The 24488-nt window shown below is 38.7% G+C and overlaps 2 protein-coding genes across 7 annotated transcripts in view; one reads left to right on the top strand and one right to left on the bottom strand.

The window, feature by feature from the left end:
* Nucleotides 1-4954: 4954 nt before the first annotated feature.
* On the bottom strand, nucleotides 4955-23014 carry LOC101859122 (lysine-specific demethylase 8). Of its 5 annotated transcripts, none has more exons than XM_005105718.3 (10): nucleotides 22900-23014; nucleotides 16145-16509; nucleotides 14029-14207; nucleotides 12811-12929; nucleotides 11404-11548; nucleotides 10317-10517; nucleotides 8826-8973; nucleotides 7519-7673; nucleotides 6624-6727; nucleotides 4955-6089 (listed from the first exon to the last, which is right to left on the bottom strand). In XM_005105718.3, exons 2-10 carry the CDS (start codon nucleotides 16498-16500, stop codon nucleotides 5970-5972), a joined length of 1527 nt encoding a protein of 508 aa, XP_005105775.1. In that variant the 5' UTR covers nucleotides 16501-16509; nucleotides 22900-23014; the 3' UTR covers nucleotides 4955-5969. The 5 variants fall into 5 exon arrangements, with proteins under 5 accessions (XP_005105775.1, XP_005105776.1, XP_005105773.1 ...); XM_005105719.3 differs by lacking the exon at nucleotides 22900-23014 and adding an exon at nucleotides 22524-22796; XM_005105716.3 differs by lacking the exon at nucleotides 22900-23014 and adding an exon at nucleotides 22200-22513.
* The window catches only part of LOC101859807, a 27220-nt gene continuing 25434 nt past the window's right edge, over nucleotides 22703-24488 (top strand). For both annotated transcript variants that reach the window (XM_005105721.3, XM_005105720.3), the window contains exon 1: nucleotides 22703-23119. In XM_005105721.3, coding sequence (XP_005105778.1) covers nucleotides 22828-23119 — 292 coding nt within the window. In that variant the 5' untranslated portion in view covers nucleotides 22703-22827. The remainder of the gene's footprint in view (nucleotides 23120-24488) is intronic.

Here is a 24488-nt window from a genome sequence, read left to right as displayed (position 1 = left end):
GGGTTATTCACTTAAGTATCAGTCACCATTGCATTTGAAACTTTTTTGACATGTTGAATGGATGGTTGTTACAGCGAATGTAATTCTTATGTTCTCTGATATTAGTGCAGGGCTGCCAACCCATCTCCATGGTTTTTAGTAATGACCATGAAGAAAATTTGTAATTTCCCATAAAAATTTGTAATAGTCTTCTCATTTTCAAATTACTATATTACAACCAACCAAAATATGTCTTAATTACGGAAAAATAAGGCTTATCGAAAATTAAATAAATGTGAAGGTCAAAGTTTTGCTTTAAACTCACCTTTTAAATCACAAAATGGTAGATGACTGATGTAATGGATTTAGCCTTTTACGGTTGCATTTCAGGCTCTGGTGACAGTAATTCGTTTTTATCAAGGATTTTTTGCCAAATCTATTTCCATCCTCAACTCCAGAAAAACATATTTACACAGTCCTTAAATTCACAACAAGTAACATACTTCAATCCACGCTATACTTCTTTACATACCCATCTACACTGCACATGTAGGCCCACTACCAAATCACTAGCCTGGCCTAGCTTCTATTTACAGACTATTTACAATGTTAATTCAACAGTTAAGCCTTTGAATTCTAAGAGTGCATGCAAGCGTTCTTTGTCCGGCTCAATTGCTCTTTTGTGAACTTGGCCTTGTAGCACACCTCCTCTCTTGACTCTTGACAGCATTCTCAGTCTCTGGACCATCAGGGACGAGAGGATTACTGTAAACATTGAGGTTCGGAATTCAATCTTGGCTTTCCTCACCAAACTGAACACTCTCTCACGTCCTGCACTGCTGTGTGGGATGACAAATAATCCCAGCATGGCCTTGGAGAGTATCTTGTACTTTGGCTGGCCATCAACATCCACTCTTTCAGCATTGGAAATTGGTGGATTCAGCTTATCTGTCTGATACTTAGAAAACTCTACCTCCAGATTGTCTCTCTCTTCAGCTCCAATCAGGCATGGAAATTTCCTGACAAAATGTTAAAGTGAGTTGTATGACTGTTCCATCCTGGTCTTCACATCAATGACTTGGGCATGAGCAAGGCTTTGTCTTACAGGGGAAGCTTTTCAGAAATGTAGGTGCATGCCTCTGAAAAAAAAAAGTCAAACTTCATTAAAGAAACCTTTCTCATCATCAGCAGTAATCTTGCCTTTTTACTGATGTGATCTCTCACCTCCTTGCTTACTATAACATCCTGTCTGTGTTTTTGGTTGGTTCTCTCTCCATGATTGCCCTCAAAGATATTGCTGCAGTCTGAGACCGCTTTGGGCTTTACAAACCTAACCAAAAGTTCCAGGAAGATGTTCTGAAGGGCCTCCTTCATCTGGTGGATACTGGATCTTCAGTTTGCAGAAATGTGTTTGCCTTTATGAATACAGGGAGAACGTTGTTCAGAAAATGGCAGTATGCCTTAGCCATTGGATTGGCAAAGAAGGCCATGATCTGCTGAAGCCTTGGGGTCGTGTTGTTTTCCTCGTTGAAGAAGGCTTCCAGAGCAGGCCATTTTTGTAACAATCTGTTGATACAGGATGACAAAGACAACCGCCTTGTTTCCCCATGTTTTAAGATCTTAGAAAGCTCCACTCCAGTCGCCACCTGAAACTTTTCAAATTCGTTTTTCCTTTTTAGAGCTTTTGTCAAAATAATAATGCATATTAATAAAAACTTCTTCAACATTCACAGTAAGTTGTGAGCTGTCTTGCTTTGCTGCGATGTGGAGAGGATGACAGGGGCAGCCTTGGAGCTACCACTCCTTTATGCTTCCCAATCATCACAGAAGCATTGCCACATCCAAATGACAAGCAGTTCGACCAGGGAATGGAATGCTTCTTCAGTCCCTCATCCAGGATGTTGAACATGTGCTCTCCCGTAGATGACTCCTTACATTCCGCAATATGCAGGACATCTGTGATCTCTTTCCCTTCCTCAGGGTTCTAGCACCTTACAACAAGAGGGTACAATTGGTTGCCACCAGAATCATTACTTCCATCAGTCGCTAATGAAAAGGGCTGAGTCCGCATTCTTCCTGCCAGCTCCTCACTCATCTGCTCACTTTCACATTTCGATATTGCAGTGGTCTTAGTCCATGCACTTCCATATTTCGCTGCAATCTCGAGTCAGGGAACATAGCTCTGAAAAGTTCTCCCGCATGGTCAGTGGCAGAAATAAGAATATTGTGTCCAATGATGAACTTCATGAGCAGCATTTCTGCATTGGTCACACTGTTTTCAAAATCCACAACTGAGGAATCTTGAAGAAAGGTGATCGGTTTCATCTGGCTCTGTGCATTAGCTCTAAGTTGACGTATCTTTGAGCCCACATGTTTCCTCATGTTTTGCAAAATGCGTAAGTGTCACCCAATTTCAATGAAGAAAAAATGAACGGCCATGAAACAGAGTAGTCAGCTTTGAACTTCTGCTCAATGCGAGGTTTCTTCATAGCAGGCTGAGAAGCTTTTTGACAACATTGTTGGCGTAGATCTGGATCTAACAGTAGAATTCTACACTGATCACGCTAGATCTAATTCTAATCAAGATTATATCTAGATCTAGAATGTAGATAATTTTTAAAAGAAAAAATGCAGAGAACTGAATGTTTGCGCTAAATAAAAAGCCTAGATCTAGGCCTAAGGTAAATCACAAGCTTCAAACTAGAATGAAGTCTAGGTAGAGATCCAGAAAAACTTCCACGTGCATCAACTTATCGAGCATCACTAAGTGCACAACAAACATCAAGCTTTGAAGTAGACTGAACTTATCGACAACCATGCCGAGGTGATCAGAATGATAAACAATAATGGCTGCCAAAAAAAGAGCATCGTTAGGCCTAAATGGTAGCCTACTACGCGTCTTTCGCATTCTTCACCACAACAATTTAATTCTTTCGAGTGTCTGAATGGGGCAAAAGAGAGGTTGTGGCGGAAGCATCGAGCTGGGCGAAGCGAGCGGGGTGAAGGCACACCATCTCACGCCGATCAATAAAATCAATTTTTAGACTGCTTGGGTCTCAGCAGCATAGCAGCGATGCTTCTACTCATGTATGGTATTATTGTGGACATGGCTAACTCGCACGAAGTGGGCCAGCTGTTCCTTTTTTTAGGGGGTGGGGAGTTGATTTAGAGATGGGCGTTTTTCCGACTATTGGCGGACGATTTACAGGTCTGCACTAAGACTTGTAAAATAAAAAAAGAGCCAAAAATCTGCTGATGGTAAAAATCGTAATGAATCGCCTTAAGATCTGAATTTCGTAGTGAAGCTAAAAAATTGTAATGATTACGAAAAAATTGGAATGGTTGGCAGCCCTGTTAGTGACATGTGGTTTTTAAAGAAAAATTTGTTTGCTTGTGTGTAAAGAAAATGATTAATTTTAGGCCCTTATTTGACTCAATTGTGATGAATAACTGAGCTTGAAAACTTTTTTCAATGATAGGTTGCTCAAAGGTGGCATTGGCTCTGTTATTAAAAGGTTTTTATTCTTTCGCATTCCCAGCAGAAGCCTAGAGAGCATTCCTACCTGGAGAAAATTTTTATTGTACATTGTTATGTATGTCAGTTAGGTTGAGTCAGTTGATAATTTACCTTTTTTTTTTTTCTCTGTCTATTTTCAAGATGCTTGCATGTGTTTCCTTATATATGACTTGTGAAATAATGGAAGGAAAACTAGGTTACTTGATTTGTATTTCCCAGTGAACTCAGACAGCTTATGTGGACTCATGACAGGGACATTATTTTTTGTACATATATGTATTTATGAAAGTGATCTGAATTGGTGCTCTTCTTATCATGTTCATATCACATTTTATTAATTTTTTTCTGTCTTTTTTTTTATACGTGTTTGTTTTAAAGTCAAATTATTCGCCTTTTCTTAGACACCTTTCATCGTTCTTCAAATTTTATTTAATTGACACATTGTACTGTTTTATTCTAAAACTTTTTTCATTTGTGTTGTAATGCATTGTTTTTAGTTTGTTGTTTAATTCCTGTTTTGTTTTGGTGTTTGTTCAAATACGGACATAAAATAAACTTTTCACAGAGTCAACTTTGGGTTTATTCACTTGGCTTTGACTCTTAACTTTTGGCCTGGTATTTATTGACAGTGCTTCAAATCAAGATATTGGAATCTGAATTTGATTTGTCATGATCAGGGCGATGCTAGTGGCTCTGAACTGGTTTGTTACTTCTGTTTCTTTCAGTCTTTGATTACGCCTTACTAATGATAAGGCCTTTTACCAGTATATTCTCAGTCTGTTTTACATCTCAGTCCATTGTCGTACTGAAACTACTTCATGTCTATTTGGGCATTGAACTGGACAAATCAAAACACAATCATGCTGTCTAATTTGTTTTGTTCTGTTCAACTAAAGATAAGCACATTGGCACAATAATGGTCATTTTGTGTTAGGAAAAAGTAAGACAGACAGACAGAAGCAACAGAGGGAAAGTAAAGTAAAGAAATAAGACCTACCGGTGGCACCCTCCAACCATACTCATGTGATAATATCAGCTTGGAAAGAACTTGCTGTTATTCTGAATGTCTAATACATTGCAGTTGACTAGGACCCGAGAAAGTCTATTACTTTTATAAACTATACGACATATTTACCAAATTTGAACATGTTGCAGATTTTAAAAACTCATATCAGACCCGAGGACTTGCTCATCACGTATCATAACAGGCAAACCCCTCCCCAGAAAAAATTTTGTTTGGCCTTGCTCTACAACTACATAAGCTACCAACTTTTCTTGTGACTGGGTCCACATGTAAGTGTTTGCTGCAGTAAGTGGGATGAAGGAAATGGATTATGCAATTTTGTATTGTTAGACGAGAAATGGACCCTACCTGGTTAACTTATTAACAGAAAGCAAGAAAGCAGGGAAAAAATAAATGAAGCTCAAAGTCCGGAGATAATGAAGAACACAGTCTTGAACAGTGAGAGTTAACTTACCAACAATATTTTATTAACAATAAAAATTCTATCAAAAGCTATGTCACAACTTTCTCATTTCATGAATTGCTAAAGGCTTCGATTACATAGAGATCATGGTTGTTTTGTTTTCTCTTTTAGCTAAACTTTCAGTTGACAAAATTCTTATCTCGAGTATTACACAAAAAACATCATTTTTAGATAAAATTTATCATTCAATAAGTGTATCATACACCAGAATGTCTGGAAATTAATGAATCTTCATAAAATGTGTGTTTTAGTGAGATATTTACATGTTTATTCATGTAATTGTTATGTGATCATAAAAAGCAAACAGTTTCTTCTACATTAAAAGTAACAAAATAAAACAGTTAAACGTCAAATTCAATCTTTTCTAAATACATAATTTTTCAAGGTTTAACAAATTCAATTTGATGGTCATATGAACAGCCATAAAGAAACGGCCACGGCAAATTTAAGGAGAAAAGACGCAAAAACTAAGTGACAGTACCCATCCATTTATCTGAACAGTATATGCGTCATATTTTAAAGTTATATCCTTGCATGAAGCAAGCCTCACACTGCGTCATTGACATCATGGATGAGATCAAATGTGAATATGTAGCTCTAGATGCTTGACAAAGATGAAGTGGAAGTTGGAGAAGCCAAAAATCAACTCTTCGCGATGGAGGACTTCATACTCACATTATATTGCATTCATGATTTCAATGATGCAGTGCGCGGCTCTGAACACATGAGGGAAAAACTGCAGAATGCAGTGTTACTGAACTTTCAAAAAGTTGAGCATGTATTTTTGTGTCCACTCCTGGCCCTTCCTGACACAAATGTTTTACAGAAACAAATAAGCACAATCACACAATTGAGGTCTCTATGAAACAAATAGTTAAGGAATAAGGTTTAAAAGTAAGAAATTTTGATTTACAATCTGTGATGGAAACAGGAGAAAAACATGAATTATGAACATGGCCCCATAACATTGACTTTTCTACTGTATGTCATGATTTCAAAGATTCACTGTCTGTTTTCCTCCTTCTAAACTTTGGGCTGTGTAGCTGCTGTAACAGCTCAGCTGCTCTGGGGTCCACCAGTCCATTGATGTGCAGCTCCTCACACACCTGTGGGTATACAGTACACAGATTCACTGAAACAACTGTTCTGAAGCTGGAAGAAGAGTGTGGAAATATACACCACAGGTTAAAGGGAAAAAAACTTGCCATACATCTGATCAAACATAATATGAAACTACCTCTACTTCATATATTCTGTTCACCACAACGTGATCATCATTTCACAGCTAACTGTTAATTCGAGTTGTCTTTTACAGTTCATTATATGAGGGGGAAAAATGTAGCCATTTGACTGAAGATTGCACAGGCACACAGAAAACATTCTTTTTGGAACTAAGACAAAACAAGTTTTGTCATATAACTCTATAGGTCAAATCAGAGAGGAGATGACAGGACACCATGGATTGACAAATATCCAGTGTTCACTTACAATTACAATGAATATTTGATCAGCCTATAAAAAATACTTTTGCAATGTAGTCATGACCCATGTGTTCTTTTGAGAGAGATCCTTTAAAATATAATTACATATCTAGTCTGCTACATGCATAATATGACAGAGAATGGCATATACTGAGATACCTGTGTGTAGTTGGCTTCATCCACATGATTGGAGGAGATGGCCAGAGATGTTGTGAGGTTCTCCACAAAGTGGGCACTACCATTTGGCACATAGAGGAGCTCTCCTAGATAGAGAAGTACTGTGTTACATTAAGTAACAAAGGACTAACACATATTTGTAGTGCAGTAACATGGGGAAATATTTAAAGAATGGCATGATCACTGTTTAGAGAAAAGAGTTCAGAAGTAATCTTAACCGCTGAAAGAAGTTTTCAGAAACATTTAAGAACCAACAAAAATTGAGAACTGCTGTTGCAGTGATAAAGAACTGAAACAAAAATGGTGTACAACATACATAGTTTAGAAAAATACCTTTGGAAATAGTTTCGAGGTAAAAGTAATTTTATAAGTTTCTAAGCAAAAATCTGTGTAGTCATTCAAATGGAGCTCATGCATGGAAGAGAACATTTAAAACATCAAGCTACAGTGCCATCAACTTTAATATCTTGAGTTGTCAACATTAACCCTACAGACTCAAGCACACGCCTCAGTATGCATTATCATTACCCTTCTATTTCTACATATTGAATGCAGGCCTCGAGTATGGTGGTGGAAATCAAGCAGTTGTCGAAAGGGAGCTCATGTGCACGGGTCCCCCAGGCTCAAAAGGTTAATTCTATTTTAGTTCTAATGGGCAAACAAACAGCAAGCAAAGATCAAAGAAAAAAAAGTGTAAGCTTTTGGTATAAGAAACAGGCCAGGTTATTTTTAAAAAATCACAATTTTGTCAGTTTGGAGTGTCAAAGAAAAAATTGTGGGTATTTGGACTAATAGTGAATCAGACTGACTTATTTCATAACATAAGCTATGCATCATTTCATATTTTTGAAGTAGATAATAAGTTTGCTTGACTCACCAGGCTTCAACACGCACTGGCTTGGGTGAGTGAGAGCCAACAAAGGATGACTTTGCAGATCTGGCTCCTGCAGATTGACACTAAACACGGGATCCATGGAGTGAATGTAGCGAGGATACAGGAGGGCTGTGTCTGATGGTGGGAAGAAAGTCCACCTGGAATAAAGGGGGGAAATGTGTTATGATAATCTTTATACGTGGACATTAATGAATTCACCCACATATGTGAGAGGTGTAACTCTCATGAAGTTTCACTTTATTCTTTATTCTTAAAGCTTGTCTTAAGGAAATTATTCAGTCCCCCTTTCCTTACTAAACACAGAGATAAAAATCTACAATGTTAACTCATGAAAAATTTCATTTCTATTGATTCCCGTGGGGTGTACAATAGCTAAATATATGTGAGGCGTCGTGGTGAAATCAGACCCTCATCAAAACAAATTAAATCCCAGAAATCTGCATTTTTCTGCCGTTTTGGAATTTTTTTTTTCGAATTTTTTTTTTTTTGGCTCACCACCAAGTATGTCCATTCAAAAACACTTTTATGAGTGGATTTTATGCAAAAACATTGATTAAAGGCACATAAAATTAAAATTTGCAGTTTCCAAGGACTCTTATGCTATGGAAGTCACCAAACAGAATCTACTATACACTGCACCTAGCTGATGAAAAATTTCTAAGGGGTGTTTCAAACTAGAAATAAGGAATGTGCTTTTGTCAAGCCAAATTACCAGATCCCATTTTCAGTCTATGCAGGCGCTGCTGATGGTCAATTGGATATTTTATATTTTCTTTTTCTTTAACACTAATGAACTAAAGGTGTGTGAGAGTGGGACTGAGCAGTCAGTATTCTCAAATAAGGACCAAAATGTTTAGAGGGTCCACAAATATGAAGTTTATGTTAAAGACTTTTTGGAAACTGAAAGAGCAGAAGAAGAGCAGCTATGAAAGAGCAGAATTCTAAATGAACCCCATCCCAAAACTAGCTACCCGACAGGAAACATGCTCCTAAGCTCCCGTTACTTGAGATGACTGCTGGAGCTAGATAATATACACAATCTCAAACTGGGCGTGCCTTTGGTACACAAGAGTCTAAAAGTAGAGCAGGATGAGGTAAGCGTTTAGGTCTGAGGGAATAAAAATCATTACACTGGTTTTTGATGAACCAAATTTTCCCGACCTCAAAGACCAAGCAGAGGACTAAAGTACAAAAAAACCCAAACAATTATGACAAGAAAAAGAAATTGAACAGATTTAAAAAACTCAAAACAAATTTGTCAGATAAAAAGAAATGCTACTCTCACTGACCGTTTCTCTCCCTCCATGAGAGCCATCCAGAAGCTGGAGGCAAAGGCGTCGATGTGGAGCTGACTCACAGCCCCAGCTGGTGCCACAAACAGACTCGGCCAACTGTCTCGGTACAGGGAACCCTGGCTGGTCTGACACAAATAGTTATCTGGTCAAAAATCGGAAAAATGTTTGTTTTAAAAACCTGCCTCCATAGATCCCATTCAGGAGAATTGTTTTACAATGACATGCATAACATTAACATTTTTGTACGTAACGTAAAGGCATAGGTTCAAATAGTATTACAGTAGGCTATGTCTAGGCACTGATTTGAGTTTAAAGATGAGTCAAACTATTCAAGAAATCAGATGAAGGATAAATGTGACATATGGAAGATAACTAGTGTGGTGAACACACACACACACACACAGACACACACTCACACACACACACACACACACACACACACACACACACACACACAAACACACACACAAACGTTTACACACAATTGTATATTATATTTAAAAATATAGTGCAAATGTAAACATTTTGTTATTCTTGACAAATCGCAATTCATGAAGTGTGCATGAAGAAATATCTCTTTGAAATTAACCTTTCTTTTCATATCCAGGTAAATAGATTTAAAAGAAGGTTGCAAAATGAACAAACTACATTGAAAATCATGTGTTCTGGCACTGTGGCACTAAAATTGACAAGTATTTCTGTGTAGTGAGACAACCACTTAAATCTTTGTATGCAAATATGTGAATATTTCTTATTGTATTTGACATATAAAGTTGAATGTGAAGGAATTACTTGTGCTGTGTCTCAGAATAACTCACCGCACGTTATGAGCAACGTAGATTGAGTTGCAGATACGCAGCTTTCTATAAACTGCACTGATACGTCTTTTGTGTGTACCTCGTTCCATCTTTGTTATGTTGTTCATGTTCCAAAAGTTCAATGATTTTGTCAAGCCGTTAGTTATTAGTATTGATTATTTTTCCTCCACACTAGTCTAATAAATCACAATTTAGCATTGCAGACTTCAGAGCACATTATCAAATAACCAGGCAAATTATTGTGATTGGTTTTTTTTTAGTTTCAAAATCAGAAATTTGTGCTATGAGTGTGTAACATGATAATGACTAAATGTACAAGGACACATCTTAAACTTTAAATTTAAAAAGTACCATAAATTAAGTCAGCCCAGCCAGAACACTGACTGGGAGCTGACCCCTGTGACCCTGACATGACAAACACACACACACACACACACACGCACACACACACACACACACACAGAGTGGAGTCCACTTCAACCAAACACGATTAATCCGTGAACATTGGTAACCTCAGATTTTTTTCCTTCTATTTAAGCAACCTCTACATACTGAAGAAAATCCAGCAGTCCCACAAACATCACTTTCAGCGGATTCTGCTGTATATATAAAAGAAATGGCTGCAGTATTAGTTTTTCAATAATTTCAGGGCAAACACTTAATCTACCTGCAAAATAACTAGGTACTGTTAAGGTTGAAGAAAGCTCGGGACAGTGAAGGGGTAGACTCCAATCAAAGAGATAATCATCAGTTTCCCCCTCTGTCACAGAATCAATGAACTCTTCCACAGTGCTTGTTCGACTGTCCTCAAGGCAAGCCCATTCAGCAGACAGGGGTACCTGCTTCTTCAACATCACTCTCTTGCTGCCTGTTGCATAACAATTTTAAAAAATATATAATTTTAGCTTTTACATTGGTTTTGGGGGGGTCACTCCGAGGGGATATATCCACAGTAATGCTGCATTTGACTTGACTGTTGGCAATCTATTAAAAATATTATACTTATCATATGTGAGGCATCATGGTCAAATCAGGCGCTCGCCAAAATATTGAAATCGAAGAAATAGGCATTTTTTGCAAAAGTTTTGCCATTTTTACAAAAAAAAAGAAAAAAACACATTTTATCTCCATATAAAAGCACATTTCCCAGTGAATTTTACTGAAAGACGTTGATTAATGGCACAAAATTTCTAAATTTTCAGTTTTCAAGGACTCTCAAGCTACTGAAGTTATCAAACTTTGGTGGCCATTTCTTGCTAATTTTACTACTGAAACCAGGCGACCCCACCTCCTTTAATCGCAATCATCTTGACTTCTATTCAAGATAGATGGGTACTTTTTTTCATTGACAGCAAGACAAATGAATTAGCTATTCGATGATACCAATAACTCCAAATGGCCAAAAATTGACGAGCGCCTGATCCCACCGCGTTGTGACACATACGCTCATACGCCTACCAAAAGGGATGATAATCCTGGACTACACATATATATATATCGACTGGTTATTGTAAGACTCCGCCATATGCCATGCTGTAAAGTGACATATGCCATTCTGTTAAATGACATATGCCATTCTGTTGTAAAGTATTCCAAAAGAACATAGAATCGAAATCTGGAGCAATTAAAGTTGATTAAATTTTAAAACAAATAGAAGTTCTGTTATGAGAAGTAATCATATCATCTAAATAAATAAAAATATTTATATTTAACTGACTATGATCGATGGTATAAATAGTTTCTATAACATGTACCTGCAATTTTTTTGACAAAGTCCAAATTCCAGGGAGTTGATGTTATTGTTTGGACGAGGTCAAGCAGGATAACTGGTCTGTGGGTCTTCACATATCTTTCATGAAAATCTTTCTCACTTAGGTCTTTGATGGAGACTCGATCCACCTATAGGTTTATGTTTAAAAACATGTTGGAAAAAGAAAAAAAATTAAAGAAATAATAAAGTACCAGAAATAAAACCAAAGAATACGATGGAAAGAAACAACTGGCAAAGGGTTACTTCCTCGCCAAGCCAAAGAGAATGGCAAATGGTGTATCGTTGTCAATACAAAGAGAAATCTAAGAATCTGGTAGAACAAACCATTTGTGATGTAAACAACTTGAAAGTATTGAGACTAAAGTTCCAATTTAACTTGTCCACTCTGATCGTCTGGTATGATGTGTGTAAGAAAAACAAGACACTTTTCTTTTTTTAAAAATCGGATTTAGAACAAGCACTTCTCATCTTATAATCTATGAATAGATATGCCTATGACTGCATGGCTAAAACAATTAACTTTCAAAAGCCGAGATATCAATGAAACAAATTACAGGTCTTAGTCTCTGTATGAGATACATTTACAGCGAACTGGGCAGTGGATTATCAAGACATATGAAATACGAGTACAACGCAATAAAGGGGCTAAAAGATTATGGCCTGCAAAAATCCACTGCCCCTTCATTTTTTTTCCAACTTCACAATGTGCTAGTCAAAAAAGAATTCACAAGGATTCTGAATATTTATTGATATTTAAAAGTAACAGCAGGTTTCATCTAAAAAAGTAAACTAGCAACAATTCACAAACCACAGTTATAATTTACAAGCAGAACAAAAGAAAAGAAAATCTGGCTTCAATGCCATATTCATTAACAAAAGTGAATCTGACCAAGGTCAAGTCTCCTTGACCTGTGACTGAGTTTTAATGGTGGCCATTGAAATACTCAAAGGCAACATGTGGGGCAAAAGAGCTACAAGTGGACTAAGAACAATCTAGAATGATAACATCAAGGCATGGACTGGCCTAAATATGGCATATGACCACAGCAGACCATAAGCAATGGTAGGTCATTGTACCTCTGAGCCAGAGGTAACACCTTCGCGTATCCAGATTATGATAAAGACTCTTTACGGTTGCACACAAAAAATTGGGAGTCTAGTAATCATGTGGGGAAGAGAATTTTCTTCAGTACCTCTGTCTTTCTGGTCAGATGTAGTGTCACACTCAGCCAGGGCTGGTCTTAACAGGCAAGGCTGAAGAAGCCCACCTCTGAAATGACCTAAATTGTGTCGATATGGGAGTAATAAACATATTTAAACTCAAATCTCTCTGGCATTACATTACAGATAGCCAATTGCTGAGTGCCCATAGGTACCAATTGCGTTTTACCTTTGAGACTGGAGGAAATTTTAAGTCCATTGTTTCCAAGGCATTTTGTTTATCTGACTGAATTTCAATGACTCGGCTCTGCCTGGACAGTTTTTCCCGCAACCATTGATATTCAGAATCTGTGAAAACGTAAGAAGAAACGCTAGGTGATCAGTTTGTTATTGTGAGAATCTGTAGTCAGACTTTCAATTTGGAAGGAAATATAGTAGTTAATTTGTTACAAGACTGAGAGAGAATACAGAAATGTGGCATCAGCTAAAGGCTCAAAGATAAATTGCAAACACACCATTCTACAGGGAAGTTGTGCAGCAAGTATGGAAATGAAAAGGGCAATTTTTAAATTGTGATTTAAATTGCTGTGATGTATTCTTCATTTACATCTGATTTTTTGTTGTTGTACTTGCAGAATACCATCAGAAAAATGTGAAATGTAAAATAGTATAGGTTAAATGACCCTATCAACACATAAAAGGTTATTTAAGAGGTGGAACCTCTGGGTTTTACATACATCTTCGAATCATGCTCTGTCGTCTGCTTTTGTCTTGGCTTTCTGCCCCCCACCCCACTTTGCCCCTCCTCTGAGCTCTTGACTCTTTCTGCAGCCTTTCTGCTGCTACTCCTTGGCTCCTTCATACTATACTGTTTTTCAGCCAGGCCCCTGATCTTAGGTAAGATCAAACACCTAACGTTCTCGGATAAGAGAGATAAAGACTCAGAGACCTTGTGTGCAAGTGGCGCACGTTAAAGATCCCTTGGTGGTCCTGAAATCGACAAGAGTAAGCTTTGGCTGCCACCCAGGCAAAATTCAAAATTAATTCCTGCCAAACTGAAAATGCTTTATGTGTGTACCGCACGCTCATATGACTTTATGCAGTTGCGAGCACCATAAAACACTAACCCTAAAAAAAAAATCTCTGAGGGGCCCAAGCTAAATAGGAAATTTGTGTAAGGTGTCTTTCTTAAGGACACAACATCTCACAATTATGGGTACGGTAGCCTAACCACTGGGCTACTAATGCCACCACCACCAGAAAAACGGTGTTTAAATGATAAAAGTACTTTTAAAAATGTAATGTTAAACAAAGACACAGTCGTAAAACTGATTTTAAAGAACAAAGCTCAAAGAAATAAAAAAGATAGAGGAAGATACATAGGTCTAATATACACAAATATATAATGAGTTTTTTTTTAAAAACTTAAATGTCCGATCAGTCTTACTGTTTGGGTCAAGGGCAACAGCTTTGTTGATATTCGTGAGAGCTGAATCCATCTGTCCTAAATAGTCTTCCACACTAGCGAGGGCGGCATATAAGTTTGCTGTCACACCATGTTGAGCCTGCAACCTGAACTTCAGGGATTTTTCCTCTTCAAGTAGAAAAACTTGGCATTCTGGAGTCCTGGGTGAAACAAAAAAAGTTTAATATAAATATAAGAAACACCCCCCCCCCCCCGGGGCAGTGCCACTGACTGTAGTGTCTTTAGGCCATTCAAAGGGGGGACATTTCTCATTCAAGCACAGTAGAATTGTAAATGGGCTGATTCATCATGTCATGCTCATAACTGCTGCCTTTTCTTTCCTAATCCTTACTATTGTCATTTACCTTTACTTCTTATGTATGTTTGCCATTCTTGTGACCCTTTATTTCCGGGGTGCCTTCATAGTCGAAGCAGACCTTGTGCTGTTGAAGCTAGAGAGGTGAGCAGAGTAAGTCTGATGCCTGTAAGGACTTCTCTGTTGACACCCACCTCTTGGCGCTCATATGACCTTATGCTGTTGCGAGCGCCGTAAAACCCTCTACTAAAATTTTTTTAAAAAATTAATGAAATTAAAATAAACACAATGATAGACAAGAAATCTCTTATGATAATGGCAAAATGTCTAAACAAACAGACTCAGCCAAGATATTATCATTTATTGACTTGACACTCTGCATGAGCTCTCTCTACCTGTATTTGTCTCACACAAAGTTATTTATTTACCTGTATCTAACACGCCAATTAACATTGAAACCTGCATGTAGTTGAGGAACTTTGGTCTGTATTTCTCTAAATCATTTCTGAAGGTGTCCCAATAGACTGGGACAACGAACCTATTATTTTTAGATAAAACTCAATTATCATGTTCTGAAAGAGTTAAAAAGAATATTTTTAGATAAATAAAACTAAATTATCATGTTCTGAAAGAGTAGGAAATAGTAGGCTACATTGTGAAACAGTTTGAAACAAGAAAATGTAAGTAAGATGATGCACATAGAATTTAAATAAAGGGCAAGAAATAGAAAATGAGTGAAAATTAAATAAACTTATTACATACATGTATATATAGTCAAACCTGTCCAAGAGATGACCATCCATTGTCAACGAGAATAGTTGGTCATCTTAAACAGGTGGCCTTCTTGGACAGTGTCATTATACTACACAAAAAACAACCACTAAGGGTGAGGTTGTAATTTATATAGGTGATTGTCTTGGATTTAGTGGTCATTGGAGCAGGTTCAACTGTATATCATATTTAATTATGTGAAGCATTGTAGTGATATAAGGTGCTCGTCGAAATAATCAAATCAAAGAAGTCTGCATTTTTATGGTCATTGGGCAAAATATTTTTAGGGTTTTTTTTTTCAGGCTCAGGACCTTATATGTCTATTTAAAAACACAATATATGAGTGGATTTTACTAAAAAAACATTGATCAAAGGCACAAAAAATGTAAAAATTGGCAGTTTACAAGGACTCTCAAGCTTCGTAAGTCACCAAATTTTGGCAGCTATTAATTTGCCTCTGAAAACAGATGACCCCCACTTCCTTCAACTACAAATATCCCGACTTCTATCCAAGATAGACGGATAATTTATTCATAGAAAACAAGATAAAAAAACAAGTCTTAAGATGATACCAACTCCACACACCCAAAAACTGACGAGAGTCTGATTTCACAGTGTCATGACAGATATATATAGATCTATTACAGTCGAACCTGCCATGATGGCCATTTGTACAATATGGCCACCTGTAATAATAATATTAATAGTAAATAATAAATAGCTTTTGTATAGCGCATAACCCTGCTCTACAGCAAGCTCTGCGTTTTACACTATATTATTACCCCAGCAGACTATAGAACACTAAGAAACATTCTCATCTTCTTGGGAAGCATACAGTGCAAGCAGCTGATTAAATGCTCAAACATTACCAAACTGACAAGATCTGTACAAATGGCACCCGGTCTTCATCGGCATTGTCTATACATTCATTTATATGCCCTTGCACAAAATTAGCAAGAGAAAGATAGATCTAGTGCTGTTTTATATTTTAGTGTCTTTTTCTTGAGTTACCTTGAAATCCATAACAGAGTAGTGTTCGGATTTGTGGTGACAGGCATAGATTTTGTTTCTACACCTTGTTTATATTTCCTCCACCATCTTGCAATTCTAGTCTGTACCATGGCTTCTTGCTCTTGCATCTCATCATAGTGCCCTGCTAGATTGCCGTATGGTAGCTCTCCGCTTTCTAGTCGTACTTTTTTAACCTTCGAGCAATGCTCATATTCTTGACTGTGATGTATTTTTCTTGTAGCACATTTTTCAGCAACGTCTTCGTCTTTCTTGGAAGCAGAAGGTGGACTTGGGTTTATGGGCCATTCTGTGATAGGTATAATATTATCGTTTCCTTCATCATCAGAGTCGGACATGATATGGACCTGTAAAGCATCAAATTTATCTTTTATTGAAGAATATTATATATTGTCCAAACCTGAAGGTTTCCTGGATAGTTATAAATAAGACTATTTATATTACATACACTACACAGGCAAGGTCGTCTTGGAACTAAAAGAGACTGTACTAATAAAAAGGAACACAAAAAAATTATTGGTAGTAGCGCTAGCTACTAATAATATATATCATGTACACGTAGGCCCCCTAATATAAAAATATAAACTCATAGTGGTAACTGATATTCTGCATGTTTTGATGACCACTGTAACAGAAATATGTTCTACAAAGAAGAAACAAATTAAAGTGACCTTTTACAGAACAAACGTTTCTTTTTTTAGTCCAGAGGGACCAGGAGGGGTAAATGTCTGCTTATGAAGGAAGGCAGGATCCCAACAGTTTTAACTAGCAGTTGATTCAGGGTCCGCCCCTGCAGGCGGGGGGGGGGCCACATAGTTTTACTATGGGGGAGTAAAAAATCACCTGCTGTGATACTGCGTGTCGTAAGAGGCGACTAAAAGTGCATAGGTCTGGCCACCCGAAAAGTGACAGTTTGCGGAGGGCCAACTACCCGACCCAGTAAAAAAGGAGAGTTATAGAAACACCAACAAACATGCCTTATAATTTTTCCATCTTGGGAGACGAAGGAGCTTCTGCATCAGCAGGAACAATGAAGGACAGCGGACAAAGCCGAAAGGACTCTTCTGACCCAAAACCTTCTCTGTCGAACAAGTCTCTCCAGATTGCGTGGTGGAATGTTCACACCATGTATGAAGCAGGAAAGAGTTCTCAAGTGACACAAGAGATGAAAAGATACAGGCTGCACATACTAGGAGTCAGCGAAACCCACTGGATACAGTTTGGACAGAAGCAGCTCAGCTCGGGGGAACAAGTATTGTATTCTGGGAGGGAAGACAAGCACCATGGGGAGGGAGTAGGAATTATTTTGAGTAAGTATGAACAGAAGTCACTTAGAGGATGGGAACCACAGGGGGAGAGGATCATCATCGCTTCTTTCACTACCAGAAGTAAGAGCATCAACATGAACATAGTACAGATCTACGTCCCAACAAACGATGCTTCGGATGATGACAAGGATACTTTTTACAGCCGGCTCCAAGGGGTCATCGACAAACTACCAACATCATAATGGGAGATGCTAATGCTAAGATTGGTCAGGACAACGTAGGTTACGAGGGAATCATGGGACAACATGGCCTGGGACAAATGAAAGAGAACGGTAAGCGATTTGCAAATCTCTGTGCTCTCAACAGTCTTGTCATCGGAGGCTGTTTTTCCCCATAAGAGGATCCACAAGGCTACTTGGGTATCACCGGATGGAGTGACAGAGAACCAGATCGATCATTTTTGTATCTCTCGTAGGTTCAGGCGTTTACTGGAAGATGTCAAAGTACAGAGGGGGGCAGACGTTGGATCGGATCATCATCTGCTGTTAGCAAAACTCAAGCTTCGTCTCAAAAAGCATGGAACCAGAACATGAACAAAAAGAATGAAGTTCCAAGTAAGTCTTTTAGATGGACACAAGAAACAGGAGTTTCAACTGCAGTTGAGGAACAGATTTCAACCCTTGGCGGATCTTGGTGAGGAAGACATGGAGGTGGATACACACTGGACCAAGGTCAAAGAAGTCTTTACATCAACCTGTCAAGAAGTACTCGGTGTGAAGAAATGGGAGCACAAGGAATGGATTAGTCAACACTCATTGGATTTAATTAGGATAAGAAGATAGCTGAAGGCAGAAGCGAATGCAAGTAGAACAAGAGGATCAAGAGCGGATGCATTGGAAAAGTACAGGACAACAGCTAAAGATGTCAAGAAATCACTAAGAAAAGACAAGGAGGAATTCATGAACAGGTTGGCTGGGAAGGCAGAGGAAGCAGCAGTAGGAAGGCACATATGCGAATCCTTTACCAGATCACAAGGACACTTTCTGGAAAATACGGGAAACCTGAAGTATCAGTAAAGGACCAAGAGGGGAAAACCATTTTTGGAAAGGAAGCTCAGTCCAAACGATGGGTAGAGCATTTCAACAGTTTCCTGAACAGACCACCACCGAGTAACCCACCAAACATCCTGCCAGCAAGAAATGAGTTACCAATCTGCTGTGATGCTCCTTCAAAACAAGAGATTCTGGATGCCATTAAGAAGCTGAACAAAGGTAAAGCGGCCGGTCCTGACCAGATTCCACCTGAAGCCCTAAAAGCAGATGCCAATGTGACGGCAGACATCCTCCTCCCACTGTTTACCAGGATCTGGAATGAGAGCAAGTTCCCAAAGGATTGGAAGGAAGGACACCTTGTGAAGCTTCCAAAAAAGGGGGATCTCAGCAACTGCAGCAATTACAGAGGGATCACTCTTCTCTCAATACCAGGTAAGGTCTTCAACAGAATCACTCTGGAGAGAATCAAGACAGCAACGGATCCAAGACTACGGGATGAACAGGCTGGTTTCGCTCAACCACCGACCAGATTGCTACGCTGAGGATTATTGTGGAACAGTCCCTGGAGTGGAACTCTCAGCTGATCGTCAACTTCCTTGACTATGAGAAGGCTTTTGACAGTATAGACCGAGCAACACTATGGAAGATACTGAGACGCCACGGAATTCCACAGAAGTTGGTGAACCTCATCAAGAGCATGTACGAAGAGACAAGTTGCAGGGTTGTACTGACAACTTTGACATCAAGACTGGTGTGAGATAGGGATGTTTATTATCACCGTTCCTCTTCATATTGGCAGTCAACTGGCTGATGAAGGAAACCACCAGAAGACACAGAAATGGTATACAGTGGACCCCATGGACACAGTTGGATGATCTGGACTTTGCAGATGACTTGGTGCTTCTGTCACACACTCAGGAACAGATGAAAGCAAAGACAACAATTTTAAACAGCCTATCAGAGTCTGTTGGATTGAGGATCCACCCCCGAAAAGTCGAAAGTCCTAAGGATAGATGCACTGCGAAAGGAGCAGGTCACGGTACAAGGAAATGCATTAGAAGACGTCGAATCCTTTTGCTATCTGGGGAATATAATTGACAGAGAGGGAGGAACAGGCGCTGAAATAAAGTCCAGCATTGGAAAGGCACAGGCTGCATTTATTTCTTTGAGCAGGATTTGGAGGACCAGGGATATCTCATTATGAACAAAGCTTAGAATTTTCAACTCAAATGTGAAGACAGTTTTGTTGTATGGATGTGAGACGTGGAACGCATCCCATACATGCATAAAGAAGATCCAGGTTTTCATGAACAAGTGTCTGAGGAGGCTGCTGAGGATCAAATGGACAGACAGGATCACCAACGAGGAAGTATTAGATAAAGGAAGAACCAGACATAGGCCGGTCAGAGATGAGGCGGAAAGAAGACATTGACGATGGATTGGACACCCTCTCAGGAAGTCAAGCAGCTGCATAACAAGAAAAGTGTTAGATTGGAACCCACAGGGTAAAAGATCAAGGGGAAGACCTCGTGGAACCTGGAGAAGAGTCACGGAAATGGATGTATAGAAAAGTGGGAAGACGCGGAGTGACATCAAGCGACTAGCCCAGGATAGGGAAAGGTGGAGAGTGTTTGTTCGTGGCCTATATCCTGACCCAGGGTGAGAAAGGCCATGATGATGATGATGATTCAGGGTCAGGAGCATTAAAGGTCGGTCATAACGAAGGTAGAGTCCAATTACTATTTGTGTGTGAGCGCAGTGCAGTGGTCAGTTCAAAGTCAGACATCACACAAAACAAATTTCGGCATTCTCCGGTTTTGGCCCCAAGAGTACTGGATATCTATATTGATTTAATAACTCGGTATCGATGTTTTATTTGAAGTGGAAGAAAGCAAGACTAGAATCTGCGTTTGTCGCGGCCACGATTTTTGGCATTTTTTGGTCCGTGAATTGCGGCAGCGATTTTTGCATTAAAAAACAACAACAAAAAACCCCACCAACAACAACAACAACACCGCCGGGGAATAAAAATCAACTAAAAAAAACAACAAAAAAACCCCGAACCTCTTTACTTTTAGAAAGAAAGTTTTTTCACTTTAGCTTCACTTCGTCTCTTTCTCACTTATTTACATCTCGTTGATTTGTTATTTTCATGTGAATAATATATAAGTACATTACTTACTATTTGTATTGCTGTTCCTCTTTTATTTTTTACTCTTTGTTGTATTTTAATTTGTTAGTTCGTTAATTTTTTTCTTGTTTTTGTTCTGTTGTTTTTCTATTTTGTTGTTGTTGTTGTTTGTTTGTATAGATAGGGTATGTTAATTGTTCCTACCTTATATATATATATATGTGTGTGTGTGTGTGTGTGTGTGCGTGCGTGTGCGTGTTATGTGGGCTCTCTTGACCAAGAGGTTAAGGTGTTGGCTTCTCATTCAAAGGTGCCGGGTTCGAATCCGGGTAGTGACCGAAACCTTTTCTTCTCTAAAATTGTCTCCTTTCACCTCCTTCCTGCTCTCTAGCAATGTTCTATCGTCTGCATTCGTCTCCTCTCTCTGCCCCCTCCCCCTCACCTCCTTTGCCCCCTTCTCTGGGCTCCTGACTCTTTCTGCAGCCTTTCTACTGCTACTCCTTGGCTCCTTCTTACTGCTGTCTTTCTTCAGCCACACCCCTGATCTTCTGGTAGGAAAGATCTACACCTAGCCTTCTCGGACAAGGCCGAAAAATCTTAGAGGGCTCGTGTGCAAGTTGCGCACATTAAAGATCCCTTGGAGGTCTAAAATCGATAAGGCTTCAGCCGCCACCCAGGCAAAATTCAAAAATTTCCTACCAACTGAAAATATTAGGTGTGTCCTGTGCGCTCATATGACCTTATGCAGTTGCGAGCACCGTAAAACACTTACCAAAAAAAATTAATTAATAAATGTGTTATAATGTTAGAGCGTGTCCACCAAAACCAAATACTGACAATGCAGGCCCCTTGTGTGTGACTCCATAATTTACACATGTAATATCCTGTAGTTTTTCTTGAAATACACACGTTTAGGGTTGAAACTGTCAATCTTCAGATTGGTGGACATACGCACATATTTTAAAATTTTTGTGGTTGTTTATGTTCTGTTCTAATTTTGATTTATTCTGTTGTGAAACCTTTCTTTTTTCACACCTTTTTTTTTTACACTCTGTGTGGCTACAAATCATATTCTTGATGCTTAAAACAGAGCACAAGAAATTCTGGTACTTTAGATTATTAAGTTACCTCTAGATCTAGTCTACATATTGCCATATAATCATCACATAGAGTTGAAAGCTTGAAAATTAATGGCAACTTTTGCCATTTTTGTGGCAACTTTTGGCAACATATGGACAAAAAAATGGCAACAAACGCAGATGCTAGGCAAGAGAAGCGCTGCTATTTAATTTTTCAGTACAAAACTAAAATGAACAGTAATCTTCTTGGCCCCTACTTAACTTGATTATAATTTATAAGGGTATGTAATAAGGGTGGTTTTTCAGTGGGGCTAGTATTGTCCCTCTGACTAAAAATAAAAATATGGGGGTTTTCACGGGGGGCATGCCCTCCTGAATTTAACCACAGTTTAATGTTCTGCAATTAGGTTTGACATCACGCTCCATAGTAGTTGTCGTTGGGGCCAAAACCAGATTATCCAGTTCTGAACTGAGTTCAGAAGAGTGGCAAACAACAACTGTCACGACCTCGACCAAACGTCCGTCGAAAAAGTGAGACATCAGGCAAAAGTACTCCTTACATGAGGAATACACGTCTAGAAAAGTAAAACTGTTAAACAGCAATCATAAAGATGAGTGATTGCTATTGCCAATCTCAAGGCGAAGATTCCAAACACAGCAAGAACGACTGCAATGCAAACATTCTTTTTCCTTTCGCTTTCGTTTTCGATTAAATCCAGATTTTACGTACAGAGGTAACCAATCTGAGGAAGAAGAAGGCCTGTTCGTATATCTGTTCCTTCGCTGAATATAAACGCATATAACATGAATACAGACACAGATTTCACTCACGAACTTAAATAACGATAGAAAATTAAAAATTGCAACCCATATTTCATGATGGACAATGTAAACACTCAATAATTTATATTCCACAAAAAATATGTACCAGCTTAAATAACCCTAATGGAGCCCACTTCAAAGTTACTTCCGGCCTTTTCAGAAGCTCTTCCTTCTTATAAACCCAAAATTTATCCGGGTCTTTACATCATGGAGTGCAGGTTTGAGTGGTCACCCCGTGCAGTTCGTGATTGGGATCTATGAAAATCTTACAACTTCTGGATTCTCATTGAGGAAGACTGTACAGGAACATAAGATGCGGCGAAAATCTAGTAATACGCATATCAGCCTTGCGGTTATCAAGCAATATCTGTTGTGCGGCACCTACCCAAGTGGGTCGACACCGACAGATAAACGGTCGGTGCGGAAGAGATCAGAGTCCTTCAAAATCGAAGATGGAGAATTACACTACATTGTTCGTCCCAAGCGACTGGAAGGAGAACCACCGGATCCAAACCCGGGCTCAGATAAGGCGAATTTACGTCGAGCTGTCATTACACCAAAAACCCAGTTTTCTGTCGTCTCACAGATGCATGTTACTGCTGAAGGTAGGCCTCTTTTGCCAGGGCCATTTTTCTGTGGCGTCACTTTTCATTTTGGGGTCCTTTTTGGGATGGGGTGTGTACAATTTTAAGAAAAAACACTGAGAATTCTAGCAGACTAGAGCTTCCATGTCCATGAATCCATGACCGACACAGTCATAAAAAATATTAGATCTCTCCCTCACTCTTAAATAATTGTTATTCTTTTACTTTTCCTCCTGTACCACACATGATAGAATCTAAAATCTAGATCTAAATCTAGATTCTAGATCTAGAAAATCTAGATCTAGAGATATATCTAGATCTAGATCTATAGAAATAGATTCTAGGTGTCATAGTTACTGTAACTGAGTGCCCAATTTCTTAAATTTTTAGTATTTTATTGATGGGTAAACACAAAATACCGTGGTATACCGTCCTCCATTTCTGCGTAAATTAGGCCTAATGACATGGTTTTTGAAATAGTTGATTCTCTATAAAACAACCATTGGCACTATATTATCTTATATGTGCCCGAAGAATGAGAAACTACGGATTTTGTTACAATCCGGGCACCACCCATTTGGGCAAAAACGGCGACTGCAAATTCTCTTTCATCCTTGATAGGGCCTCATATGCAAATAACTCTCTAGGCCACAGCCTTCATCCACAACCAATGTTGACTCTTCCGGGGAAAGAGCTTCATGCTGTTTTGCTCAGTTGATGAAGAAAAAGCTGTCTTAAGGACTATTTTTAGCAAAATATCGCCGTAACTGTTGTTTCAACGAAAGTAAGGGAGGTTGCTTTAGCTTTGTGTGCCACTCTTTTGGGGCTAGATATTTAAACAAAGTTTTAAACGATCTTTTTGTACTCCTGTGCCTGACAGCAAAAAAAAAAACCGTGCTGCCCGACCCTGTACAATTACTCTAGATAGTACTGCAGTACTAAAAATTTCTGTGCTTTGGACCCCCCTTCCCCCCTCCCGATGTCAAATAATAATAGGAAGGTATTTTACTCTTGGACCTGTCTGAATGTTCAGAACTAAAACATTTTTCCTTTTCATTTTTAGTCTGCTTTACACAAACTACGGATCCGTTCTTACACAAATTCTGACTTTATATCCACCGCAAATTATTACTTAAATATAAAGTTTATATTTATAGATTTATGGATATACTTTCATACGAACTATACTTGACCATTTGCATTTAATGACTTTTTTTTACCTAAAAAAAATCTGGGGGATTTCAGGGGGATTTCAGGGGGGGGTAGTGGTGGACTACTAATTGATACTGGCAGTACTCAGTACTTGTTAAAAACGACCCCCTTAGAGAGTACATTAATAGATATTTTCGTCTCTTAGTCGATTCTAATCGACACTCAAGTTTTAGGGGGG

This window comes from Aplysia californica, unplaced genomic scaffold (assembly GCF_000002075.1).
Source record: "Aplysia californica isolate F4 #8 unplaced genomic scaffold, AplCal3.0 scaffold00488, whole genome shotgun sequence".
NCBI classification, from domain to species: Eukaryota; Metazoa; Mollusca; class Gastropoda; order Aplysiida; family Aplysiidae; genus Aplysia; species Aplysia californica.
The sequence above is the reverse complement of the archived record's forward strand: the minus strand, read 5'-3'. Positions and strand labels throughout refer to the sequence as shown.